The sequence below is a fragment of the Ornithorhynchus anatinus genome, chromosome 8 (assembly GCF_004115215.2).
Source record: "Ornithorhynchus anatinus isolate Pmale09 chromosome 8, mOrnAna1.pri.v4, whole genome shotgun sequence".
NCBI lineage: Eukaryota > Metazoa > Chordata > Mammalia > Monotremata > Ornithorhynchidae > Ornithorhynchus > Ornithorhynchus anatinus.
In genome coordinates, this window is record NC_041735.1 from 31,880,811 (window position 1) to 31,893,114 (window position 12,304).

At 47.8% G+C, this 12,304-nt stretch overlaps 1 protein-coding gene across 1 annotated transcript; it reads right to left on the bottom strand.

Moving 5' to 3' along the window:
• Positions 1–864, bottom strand: LOC114813744 (putative vomeronasal receptor-like protein 4). The gene has a single exon (XM_029070442.1). It carries the CDS (start codon positions 862–864, stop codon positions 1–3), a length of 864 nt encoding a protein of 287 aa, XP_028926275.1.
• Positions 865–12,304: the final 11,440 nt, after the last annotated feature.

Here is a 12,304-nt window from a genome sequence, read left to right on the forward strand (position 1 = left end):
TCACCTAGAAACTTTATGACTCGTGTTGCAGGTGAGCAACACAAAGGGACTGGCAGTGGCATATCCACTGACCACAAAAATGTTAGCATTCAACAGGGCAGCATTGTTCTTCATGGATGTCCCTAGAAACAGGGAATGAACAAAGTCTCCACAGTAGAAGAGCATGAAGCCACTCACAAACAGCAGAATGGTCTTGGTTGCTCGTCTCTCTGGTGATGCTTCAGGAGCTTGGAGGGGGCTGTGAAGATGCTGGACTTGGTGCCCGTGTCGGTGAAGGAGAAGGACCATGTAGCCACTGAAGCAGCTCATGAGCCCTAGAGATAAGATGTCACGGAGAGCCATGGAAGTGAAAATCAGTCCCTGGAGGAGTGTGTTGATAGGCACAAAGTAACAATTATTATCGGTGCTGGTTGAATTGTGGGAGGCCACCATTTGGAACAGGAGGTTGGTGCTTATCAGCATGTTTGGAATCCACATGATGCCTAAGACTGGGAGGGTGAAGTTTGGCACTTTAACTTTCAGTTTGAACAAGTAGGAATTGCTAGGACTGAGGGTGATCGCCTGGACCATGCTCAGGAGGCAGGTGGTGCAGATTGAGAGGCCTCTAGTGATGCGGCATAGAAAGGAGAACAGCTTACACTCAACATTCGTCTGTACAAGATGCATCCCCATCATCTCTCCAGCTATGATGATCCCCCTGGTTAGAAGCATCATGGTGTGGACCAAGGACAGGTGGATGATGATCAGGTCTGTGGGCTTTGGCTTGGAACCCAAGAAGAGTGAGGAGAGGTAGAAAGGGATGAGGAGGGAGTTACCCATGATTCCTACTCTAGTTTGGGAGAGGAAACAGATTCTCCAAGCCATATTAGTGTTCATCACTTTATAATATAAATTTCTGCAGTACTGTTGGAGGTAACAGGATGGATCAGAAACTATGAGAACAAATTTCTGGAGCTGAAAAGGAATCTGACAAAGGATCCAAAAAAAATTGAGTGTGTCAGTCACATTGGAAGGAAATAGTCATATTCACTGTGGTATTTTACAATCAATTTGTGTGTAAACCATTGGTATCAAATGGTTTGAAAATTTAAATCCACATATTTGACAGTTAATTCCAAGAATTCTAGCCCACGAGTACTGTACAATTTCCCTTTAGCAGACACCATTTGTCTTTTCCTTTGCAGGGAGTGATTTTCCATGGGCTCACTGATCCTAAACTTTCTCACAGTCTACCAATATGCCAAAGTGAAGTAGTCACTAAAGCCAACCTCATGCAAAGAGGTAAGATGAGGGGACAGCCAGAAGTTGTTAGACAAGTTTGATGCTCACTCTGATGATATTCTCCCTGAGAAATATATAATTGTATTCATGTAAATCCACCTTGAACATAACCACCTCAGGGAGAGATTGGGACTTAAGGAGAGGGCTAGTTAATTTGGAAACTCCTCAACGTTTTTAAGTTGGTAGCATGAATGAGCAATCCCTGCGGGTACAGGGAGTAGGAGAAGTGGTTTTCCTCAGGTTAGGATGCTGAGGAGCAAGGTTACTATCCCAGGGGTAGGAAAACAATCACGTAGACCAATAGGACTTTTGCCCTAACCTTGAAAAACCCTGATGGAAGAATTGGGAGAGGGTAGACCTGAAACCTGGGATTCCTCTAAAGGCTGAGGGGAAAGGATGAGAAACCAGGATGTATATAGGAAAGAAGGGTCCTGGGTAAGAGAAAGGCGTGACAGGAAAGGCCAAAGTATTTTTGTAAAGAGAATAACTTTATATTAATTTAACTACTTTACTCATTAAAGTTCCCTTCAAATGATTATTAAAAGTTCAATAGCACTCTAACCTATGGATACATCTAGAGTAGAAGCTTGCTTAGCTCCTGGGTGTCCAAGGGACAAATCTGTCTGGGAAGTCAAGGGAAAGGAGGAAGAAAAAGGCCTTCAAGCTATATGCAACCAAGGAGAGAGGACTACTGACAAGCACCCAAGTGCTGTATAGGGGTGCTTATTTGACAGCCAGTAGCGAGTAGTCATTGTCTAAGAGGTGGAGAAATTGAGGATTGCTTGACAGGGTGCCAAATTCTGGCCAGTTCCTGGAAGGGAAACACTAAGGGGCTAGAGGATGCAGCAGATATTACTGGGCACGTGATCCCTGCTGCAGTGATTCTGGGAACATTTTTGATGGGGCAAAAGCACAAACATCACAGATATAAAATTGCAATTCAGTCCTCTGTTTTTCAAGACACTGTTATACCAAGTAAGATTAAGACAGACAATGGGCCCAACCAATTACAATATCAAATTTAAGAAATTTACAATGGAAATTCCTTCTTCTCCCTTAGAGCTTGGGTTACCCTTAATCAACTGAATTAGCCTCAAATAGAGGAAGAATAATTACTTGAGACCACTTGGAAATTAAAAGATTCATTTGAAGACCTGTGTTGTATGGCATCTGCAGTTGTGTGCCAAAAGTATTTGGAGACAAAACCCCTCAGTGATTAACCTGACCTCTGAGACCCAATGCCAAGGAGAAAACCTAACTCTCACTGCCCCTGCCTTCAGTCCCTCCTCCAGTCTGAGGAGTCAAACAGTGGTAGTAGCAATAACCTCTCCACCTTCGCTGGAGGCTGCCCCATAGGATCCCATCTATATTATCCATGTATTATTTGCCTAGCTCTAAGTTCAGCTTTAGGCTTCAGATCCCTGGGATTTATGACGCAGCAACAGAAGGATAATATTCTGTTACTGAGTATCATCAGAAAATGATTGCTTCAGATTTTATCAATTGTGTCTGAGAACCTGACCCTGCTGGGCATTTACTTGCCTAACAAACACCCTAAATATCTGTATAAGGGTAGAGAGAGAAAAAAATAGAGGGGTGTTGGGAGTGACAGGTGGGAGTGAAAGGGTTAATGTGCATTGATATGCATTTTATAGTGGACCAGATCATTTTGGGGTGTAACCCACGTTAACCTGGAAGGAGCAGAGAAGAGACAAAATTGACCAGATAAGAGAAAGGGGGGAAGTAAACTGGGACCTCCATCTGTTACAGACAGATTGAGGAGACAGTGCTAGCCAAATCTAGTTAGGGCCACTTTTGTAGAGTAACCAAGAGATGAGGAAAGGGGATGGGATATAAGACCAGGCTGCCTGCCAGGTTAGACAGTCTTCACGGTCTTCTCCTAGAACCCAGTGATAGTGGCTCATTTGAACCCTGACCTACCCTTTCCATTCTGATGGAGGGTCCAGTGAGAGTAAGGGCTGACAATATTACTACTACTATTTCTACAACAATTACTACTACTACATGAAGCTGGGGTGAGGCAGCACTATTCCCACTTCGCAAAAAACTTAGTGATCCTGGGGCCCTCACCTTCTCCATCGTTTTCAGCAGTATTTCTGGGCTCTGAAACCCTAGAGAGTCATGACCATTCCTAGAGTACTCAGCGCTCATTCTCCAACACATTCCATGACTTTCACCCATAACTGGCATGGACCAACAAATGTCATATTCTATCTTTCAAGTCTTGACATGCCTAGAGAGAGAGAGCTGGTTTCAGAAAGTTTTCAGCCCCATTATGCACTCAATCACAAGACTCAAGGATATATCAAGAACAGAAGCCATATAGACTTCCACTTTATTTAAGAAATGAGTTTAAAAAGCATTTTGTCAAAGCTAAAGGTAGGGCTAAGTATCAAGTAAAATCATAAACATGAATATATACTGAATACGGTTATATAATGTACCAAGGTTGCACAAGGCTGCAAGCTAGAATTCAGTCACAGAGCAAATCCTGTCTTTGAATAAGTCATGTAATTCCTGGCACAGTTCAGAAGTAAATGTAAGTATGATCTACACATATCACTGTAAAGATAAAAAGAATATTCATCTCCAAGATTTGGCCTGCCTACCATGTAGCATTAGTAAGTTATCAGATTGCTGCTTTAGAGGTTTGATTATTACAATCAGTTATAGAGTTCCAGCAAATCTGGAAATTAAACCAGTGAGATAGAAGGTGATGAACGAGAGAGGTGACAAAACTGTGGAATAGCCCGATTGCAAATAATTTGTTTAAGTAGATTAACCCCTATTGAGTTCAGTTGTTTTTTTGTTTGTTTTTGAGGTGGGGAAAAGAGATCTTCCATGGGAGGTAGCATCATGACCTTATGAAATGAAAACAGGCAGAGGCAGGTTGACAGGAGGAACTGGGGACAGTTAAAACGGTTCCTGGCTGAGTATCAAACAGCAGGTGTAAACAACTAAATTTTGGAAAGAACTCGATCCAGGGAAGATAGGGTATTCCACACACTGTTGGAGCACAGAGCCAACTGGGGAGAAGGAAATAGTGAGAAGTGGATGAAACGGCAAGCTGAAATATTGTTCACATCTATTCAAAGTCTTCAGTGCAAGTATTAAGAACATACAGAATTATGGCTATTTGGGAATAGTGTAATCCAATGAATTGTTCAGGGATTAGACTGCTTCTGGTAGGAGATGAACGAAACTGTCATTGGTTTGCCAGACCCCTAGGGATATGGGTCTGAAGTGGGGTTGGGGTGGAGGGAGTCTGTGTCTTTGTGTTCGAGTGTTTAGGGGAAAAATTATGCTTGTGTCATAGGAGATGCAAGAGACAGAAAGGCAGCAATGATTTCTTCATTTCAGGAATAGACATAGATCCCTTAATCTCATCCCATTACCCTTTCCAGCCTCTGGCTTACCCCAGTGGAGAAATCCCAGCAGCTAAAGGAACAGCAGAGCATCAGGGAGGTGTCATAAAGGGGGTGTCTCAACCGTGAAATGGAGAAATATGCTGAAAAACTAGGGGGAGATATGTGACCAGGAAGCGGGGCTAGCTCTATGCCAAGAGTTCCCCAAAGTTGGGAGTAGGGGAACCTGTGCAATATACAGCTAGGAGTCAGGAAAAGGATACTAAAAGAGACTCAGGATATAGTCAGCTGCAGGGAGATCTTTTAGAACAGCCGGGCACCTGAAAGAAGGTAGAGGGACTGATGTAGGAATAGAAAATTCACCTGCCTGGTGATGATACTGGTAAGGTTTCATAGTCAGGGTGTTGGAGAATGATCTCTTCTAACAGTTATGTTCCCTTATGATCTTGCTGACCAGACCTCCCCTGGTCCAAGTCTCCAACAATCTCTGGCTCATGGAAAAAGCTCTCACTTCTAACCATAGTCAGGAAGAAGAAGAAACTCACCTGGCTGTGCTTTGATTCTGGATGTGAGCCACTTTCGGCCCTCTGTGGTGGCAGGGTTACATTTATAGGAAAGGGTTTCATGTGCTCATCTCCCTCCAGGCCAGTGATTTTCTTTTCACTAGCAGGATTCTGACACTATCATGGGCGAGAGGGAGGTGGGTGATCCCCAGAGCCCAGAACCACTTGTGACGGTGCATCATAGCAACAAGCCAGACACATCTGGACCACAACTCTTTTATGATTTTCTGGCCCCTCCAACAATAGCATAATGATAATGAGGATGAGGATGATGAGGATGAAGATGATGAAGATGATAACAATAATTGTGGTATTTATTAAGCATGTGCCAAGCATTGTACTAAGCTGAGGAGTTGATACAAGATTGTCAAGTCGCACACAGGTCCTATCCCACATAATAATAATAATTGTGTCATTTGTTAAGCACTTACTATAATAATAATAATGTTGGTATTTGTTAAGTGCTAACTATGTGCAGAGCACTGTTCTAAGCGCTGGGGTCGATACAGGGTAATCAGGTTGTCCCATTGTGATGCTCACAGTCTTAATCCCCATTTTACAGATGAGGTAACTGAGGCACAGAGAAGTTAAGTGACTTTCCCACAGTCACACAGTTGACAAGTGACAGAGCCAGGATTTGAACCCATGACCTCTGACTCCCAAGCCCGGGCTCTTTCCACTGAGCCACGCTGCTTACTATGTGCCAGACACTGTTCTAAGCGCTGGGATGGATACAAGCAAATTGGATTGGACACTGCCCCTGAACAACATGGAGCTCACAATCTTTATCCCCATTTTACAGCTGAGGTAACTCAGGCACAGAGAAGTTAAATGACTTACCCTTGGGGCTCGCATTGTAACTAGGAGAGAAAACAGATATTGAATTCTCATTTTGCCGATGTACAATCTATGAGACAGAGAAGTTAAGTAACTTGCTCAAGATCACACAGCAGGAAAATGGCAATGCAAGGATTACAACCAGATCCTCTGTTACCCAGGCCCGGGTTCTTTCCACTAAGCAGCACTGCTATGCAAAGAGTAAGCTCTTAATAAATACTGATGATTGGTTGATTGACTGGGAAATTTGCCATCACTCAGGACAGCCAATCTGGAAAACTGATTCTATAATTTCCCCACCTTGCACACATACCAAGTTAATGCACTCTTTGATCTATATGGACATATAGAGATGTATGTGCATAGTCTGTTCCCAACAATTCTCGGGGGAATTAGATTGAGTGTAGGAAAGTTTCTTATTGATAACTAAAGAAACTAGTGTAAATCAAAGAGGAGTATCATTGGGAATTTACCTTTGTCAGAAAACATGAGCTGGAAAAGTAGGCCAGTTCCTAGGATAAATCAGACCATAGTTAGAAGAGGAGGTCTTAGTTGTCTCTGATACCTCAGTTACCCAGTACCCCTTATTCCTGTACAATCAAGGAGACTCTGGGGAGGAGTGATGTGCTCTGAGGCAGATATTGGGTGGTTGCCTCTGGAATCCTGGGGCAAATGACTTGCTTGCTGGTTTCTCAGGTGCCACTAGGGAGGAAGGTAACCAGAAGAAGGGGGTAAAGCTTGCTTCTCTTTACTATCATGAAATGAAATCTTTGTTCCTCTAAAATGAAGACAGGATATAAGGAGGGATCTCTAGTTCTCTCAATTGAAGGAGATGTGTTTGTTAGTCATGGTGGGTCAATGCCATAAAGCCAAAATGAATAGGAACTCAGAAGCAGTAACAAGCAGTTTTATTGTTGTCAGACATGAAGAAGGCCTCCACACTGATTCCAGATCCCAAAGGATACACTCTCCTTGACCCCTGAAGAATGCACAACGATCAATACAATCCACCCGTCTACATACACTCTCATTATCCATTGGTTGCTGGTGCTTTCACTGTGTGTCCATTGGTCTTCTCCACCATCCATGTTTCTCTGCAGCTGGTTGCTCGGGTTGTGTTGCCCTCATTCCCATTATCCTACAGTCTGGTAGGTGATGTTTCTTCCTGCTGGGCACTGTACCTCTACTACTGTACTTTTACTGTACCACTGTACCTCTGTGTCACCAAAAGCTTAAAGCAAGTCTCATTTTGCCACCTTCTCTCTCTTTGCTGCATATCTTCCACCATTATCTAAGGCCTTGATGGACTCTATCAATCAATCAATCAAATTTATGTGTGCAGAGCACTGTACTAAGCACTTGGGAGAGTACAGCACGACAGTATAACAAACCTAATCCCTAACCACAATGAGCTTAGATTCTAGAGGGGGAGACAGACATTACTATAAATAAACTACAGAATGCACATAAGTGCTGTGTTGCTGGGGGTGGGGGATACTGAAAAAAGAGAGGAAGTTATGGTGATGCAGAAGGGAATAGGAGAGGAGGAAAGTCTTAGTCAATGAAGGCCTCTTGGGGGGAGATGTGCCTTCAATAAGGCTTTGAAGTAGGGGAGAGCAATTATCTTTCTCATATGAGGAGAGACGCCATTTCAGTCTAGAGGCAGGATGGGGGCGAGAGGTAAGTGGTGGGATAGATGATATTGAGATGCAGGAAGTAGGTTAGCATTACAGGAGGGAAGTTTGCAGGCTGAGTTGTTATAGGAGTGTAGCAATATTGAGGTAGAAGGGGGCAAGGTGATTGTGTGCTTTAAAACCTATGATAAGGAGTTTCTGTTTCATTCAGAGATGGATGGGCAACCCCTGGAGGATCTTGAGAAGTGGGGAAACATGGATTGCCCTGTGAAAAATGAGCAGGGCAGTTGCGTGAAGTATGGACTGGAGTGGAACAGGATGTCTCTAGGTGTTCTAAGCGCTGGGGTAGATACAAACCATTCAGGTTGGACACAGTCCCTGTACTACATGGACTTACAGTCCTAATCCCCATTTTACAGTTGAGGTAACTGAGGCACAGAGAAGTGAAGTTACCTGCCCAACGACACACAGCAGACACATGGCAGAGCCGGGATTGGAACCCATTTCCTCTGACTCCTAGGTCCATGCCCTTTCCACTAGACTATGAGTAGATACCAGAGCACCAGGTTGAACATAGTTCCTATTGATATGGGCAAGGACTCTAGACTGTGAGCTCATTGTGGGCAGAATGTGTCTGTTTTATATTGTATTCTCCCAAGTGCTTAGTATAGTGTTTTGCACACAATAAGCACTCAGTAAATACCATTGGATGAATAAATGAATGAATCTTCAGACTCCAGATCTCCAACCACTGAATCCCCTAAAGTACAGCATACAGTTACAAACTATACTGCACACAAGCTCTGTTGTTACGTATCCCTATTGTGCTTAGTTCTATATTCCTAAAGCAGTTTAAACCTTGTCTCTGGGAGGCTACAACAAGCAAGTTAATGCTACCAAGCTGATCAAACAGGACTGAAGAATGAAACATCACACATGAAGTCTTCAGTTCCATTTATGCTCAACAGGGCTGTATGGAGGGTTAAGAATAGCAGCAATGTGTATATTCAACTCTTCCTCCTCCATCTCTCTCCCTTATCTGGGTGTAGCCAACATCGCTGATTCCCCTCTATCTTCCACCTTTTTAACATATTCTTCCTCAAATACCCTGTCTCCAGGGTTGAGTCAACTCCATGACCGGTCCCCTTATTCCCCACTGAATCGGCCGCCACATGGACTCGGGAGCACCCCTCCCTTGCAGCGGAGCCTCGCACAGCCCGGCCCTTATTCGCGGTAAGCCCTTCCCCTGCCGACCGCCGTCTCATCTGTGCTGCGCCCGCCTCTCCCGGGGAGCTGCACCTTGGACCGCCCGGACCCGCACCCGCCTCAACCTTTCACAACCTGGACCTCCGCACACCCGCTCAAGGACTCCGACTCCGCACACCCCGCCTCCCGCCCCTCCTCGCCCCCACAGACCCCCCCAGCCACCAGCTCCCATTCTGCTCCCCTGCTTGCCCCTGGGGACACTGGGCTCCCCTGTTGTGCTCCCCTGCTCGGCCCTGGGGACATTGTGTCCCCCTGCTCGGGCCCGGGGACATTGTGCTCCCCAACCGCCCTCCCCGCACTCCGCCTGAAGCGTCCATTTTGAGGAGCCCTCACTCCCTCTTTCCCCTGAGGTGATTCATCTCCCTCACCCCGGGAGATGATGTCCTTGTTCTCACTGTGTTACCTTACCTTAGCCGCCGCCTATGCCCACAACCCACTCCGGACATCCTCAGGGCCCCCGCCGCCGCCTCAGAGACATTTGGTCATGAGCTCCGGGACTCTCCTTGCCGCTAGCCTTTTGACTTTGATTTTGATCAGGCCGACCCTTAGTCAAGTCGACCCCCGACCCTGGTCATCGCCCGCTTATTAACACTATTTTATTGTATCATGTTACTATATTACCAATTTCTCATGTTATTGTTTATTGTTGTCAGTGCTGGACCTACCTCTCTGGCCTCACCAAGTCCTTCCACCCCCCCTCCTCCCTCCTGCCCCTCCCAATCCTCCCCTTCCCCTTCCCCAGCTCTTTCCCGCTCTCTCTTCTGCCTCCTCCCCTCCCCCGCCCTAGAACCCCACTTTACCAGCGCCACCCCTCTTCCCCCTCCCCCTACTCTCCCCCCCACCAAACCCCCTCCTCACATCCTCCCCCCTTCCCTCTTCCCCACCCACGCCCCATCCCAGTCTTCCTGTCCCACCGCCAACCCTCCTCCCCTCTACCCAGGGAGAAGGCCTCTCCTTCTCCCACTCCCCCAGACTCACCGGTAAGGGAGGAGGCGTCGGCTTCCTCCTCTCGCCCCGATGCCGCTTCCGCACTATCCCTCCTCCCCCCTCCCTCTCCTTCCCCTCCTTCGAAGCCCATATCATTCGCCTCTACCACCCACTCCAGTTACTTGTCGCCGTCATCTACCGCCCTCCCGGTCCCACCTCCGACTTCTTCAACCACCTTGACCCCTTTCTCACCTTCCTTCTCTCCTTCTCTCTGCCCACTCTGATCCTTGGAGACTTCAACATCCATACGGATGTACCCGACGACTCCTCTGCCGCCCGCCTGCTATCCCTCCTCGACTCTGCCGACCTCCTCCTCCACCATACCGCGCCCACTCACCGACTCGGTCACACCCTCGATCTTGTCATCTCCTACCGCTGCACTATCTCCTCACTCACCAACTCTGAAATCCCTCTCTCGGACCATAACCTTCTCACCTGCCTCATCTCTCACACTCCCTCCCCCTGCAAATCTTCGCTACTGCCCCACAGAGACCTCCGCTCTCTCGATCCCATCCGTCTTTCCAATAGCATCTCGCCTCACCTTGCCGCCCTGTCCTCTCTTCCCACTCTCGACGATCAGGTCTCCGCTCTCAACTCCACCCTCACTACTCATCTCGACTCTCTCGCCCCCCTTTCCCTCCACCGCTCTCGCGCCACTAACCCACAGCCCTGGATCACCTCCTCCGTCCGCCTCCTACGCTCCTATGCTCGAGCTGCTGAGCGCCGCTGGCGAAAGTCCAAGCACCAAGCCGACCTCACACACTTCAAATTTATCCTTTCCTGCCTTAACTCTGCCCTCTCCTCCGCCAGGCAAAGCTTCTTCTCCTCCCTCATCGACACCCATGCCCGTCACCCCCGCCGATTGTTCCGGACCTTTAACTCTCTCCTTAGGCCCCCTGTTCCTCCCCCTCCCCCATCTCTCACCCCTAATGATCTGGCCACCTATTTCCTCACGAAAATCAACACGATCAGGTCTGAGCTCCCCAAAGTCACCCCTCCGCCTCTCCCCTCCCCCCCCAACAACCCCCTCCCCTACTTTCCCATCCTTCCTGCAGTATCCTCAGAGGAGATCTCCTCCCTCCTCGCAAGTGCCACCCCCTCCACCTGCGCCTCGGACCCCATTCCCTCTCACCTTCTTAAAACCATCGCCCCTGCCCTCCTCCCTTCCTTAACTTCTATTTTTAACCACTCAATCTCCAAGGGCTCCTTCCCCTCTGCCTTCAAACACGCCCACGTCTCCCCCATCCTAAAAAAACCCGCTCTTGACCCCACTTCCCCCTCCAGTTATCGTCCTATCTCCCTACTACCCTTCCTTTCCAAAATCTTAGAACGAGTCGTCTACAATCCATGCCTAGAATTCCTTAACTCCCATTCTCTCCTAGACCCCCTCCAATCTGGCTTCCGTCCCCTCCACTCTACCGAGACTGCTCTCTCTAAGGTCACCCATGACCTCCTTCTTGCCAAATCCAATGGCTCCTACTCCATTCTGATCCTCCTTGACCTCTCTGCTGCCTTTGACACTGTCGACCATCCCCTCCTCCTCCGTACCTTATCTCACCTTGGCTTCACGGACTCTGTCCTCTCCTGGTTCTCCTCTTACCTCTCTGGCCGATCATTCTCGGTCTCCTACGCTGGAGCCTCCTCCCCCTCCCATCCTTTAACTGTTGGAGTTCCTCAAGGGTCAGTTCTTGGCCCTCTTCTGTTCTCCATTTACACTCACTCCCTCGGTGAACTCATTCGCTCTCACGGCTTTGACTACCATCTCTACGCAGATGACACGCAGATCTACATCTCCGCCCCTGTCCTCTCCCCCTCCCTTCAGGCTCGCATCTCCTCCTGCCTCCGGGACGTCTCCACCTGGATGTCTGCCCGCCACCTAAAACTCAACATGAGCAAGACTGAGCTCCTCATCTTCCCTCCCAAGCCCGGTCCGCTCCCAGACTTCTCCATCACCGTGGATGGCACGACCATCCTTCCCGTCCCGCAGGCCCGCAATCTCGGTGTCATCCTTGACTCGTCCCTCTCGTTCACCCCACACATCCTATCCGTTACCGAGACCTGCCGGTTTCACCTCTACAATATCGCCAAGATCCGCCCTTTCCTCTCCACCCAAACGGCTACCTTACTATTACGGGCTCTCGTTATATCCCGGCTAGACTACTGTGTCAGCCTTCTCTCTGACCTCCCTTCCTCCTCTCTCGCCCCGCTCCGGTCTATTCTTCACTCCGCTGCCCGGCTCATCTTCCTGCAGAAACGATCTGGGCATGTCACTCCCCTTCTTAAACAACTCCAGTGGTTGCCTATCGACCTCCGCTCCAAACAAAAACTCCTCACTCTAGGCTTCAAGGCT

Bases quoted from the DNA above. Each gene is read 5' to 3' on its own strand.
- LOC114813744 (XM_029070442.1), bottom strand. From the start codon at position 864: ATGGCTTGGAGAATCTGTTTCCTCTCCCAAACTAGAGTAGGAATCATG.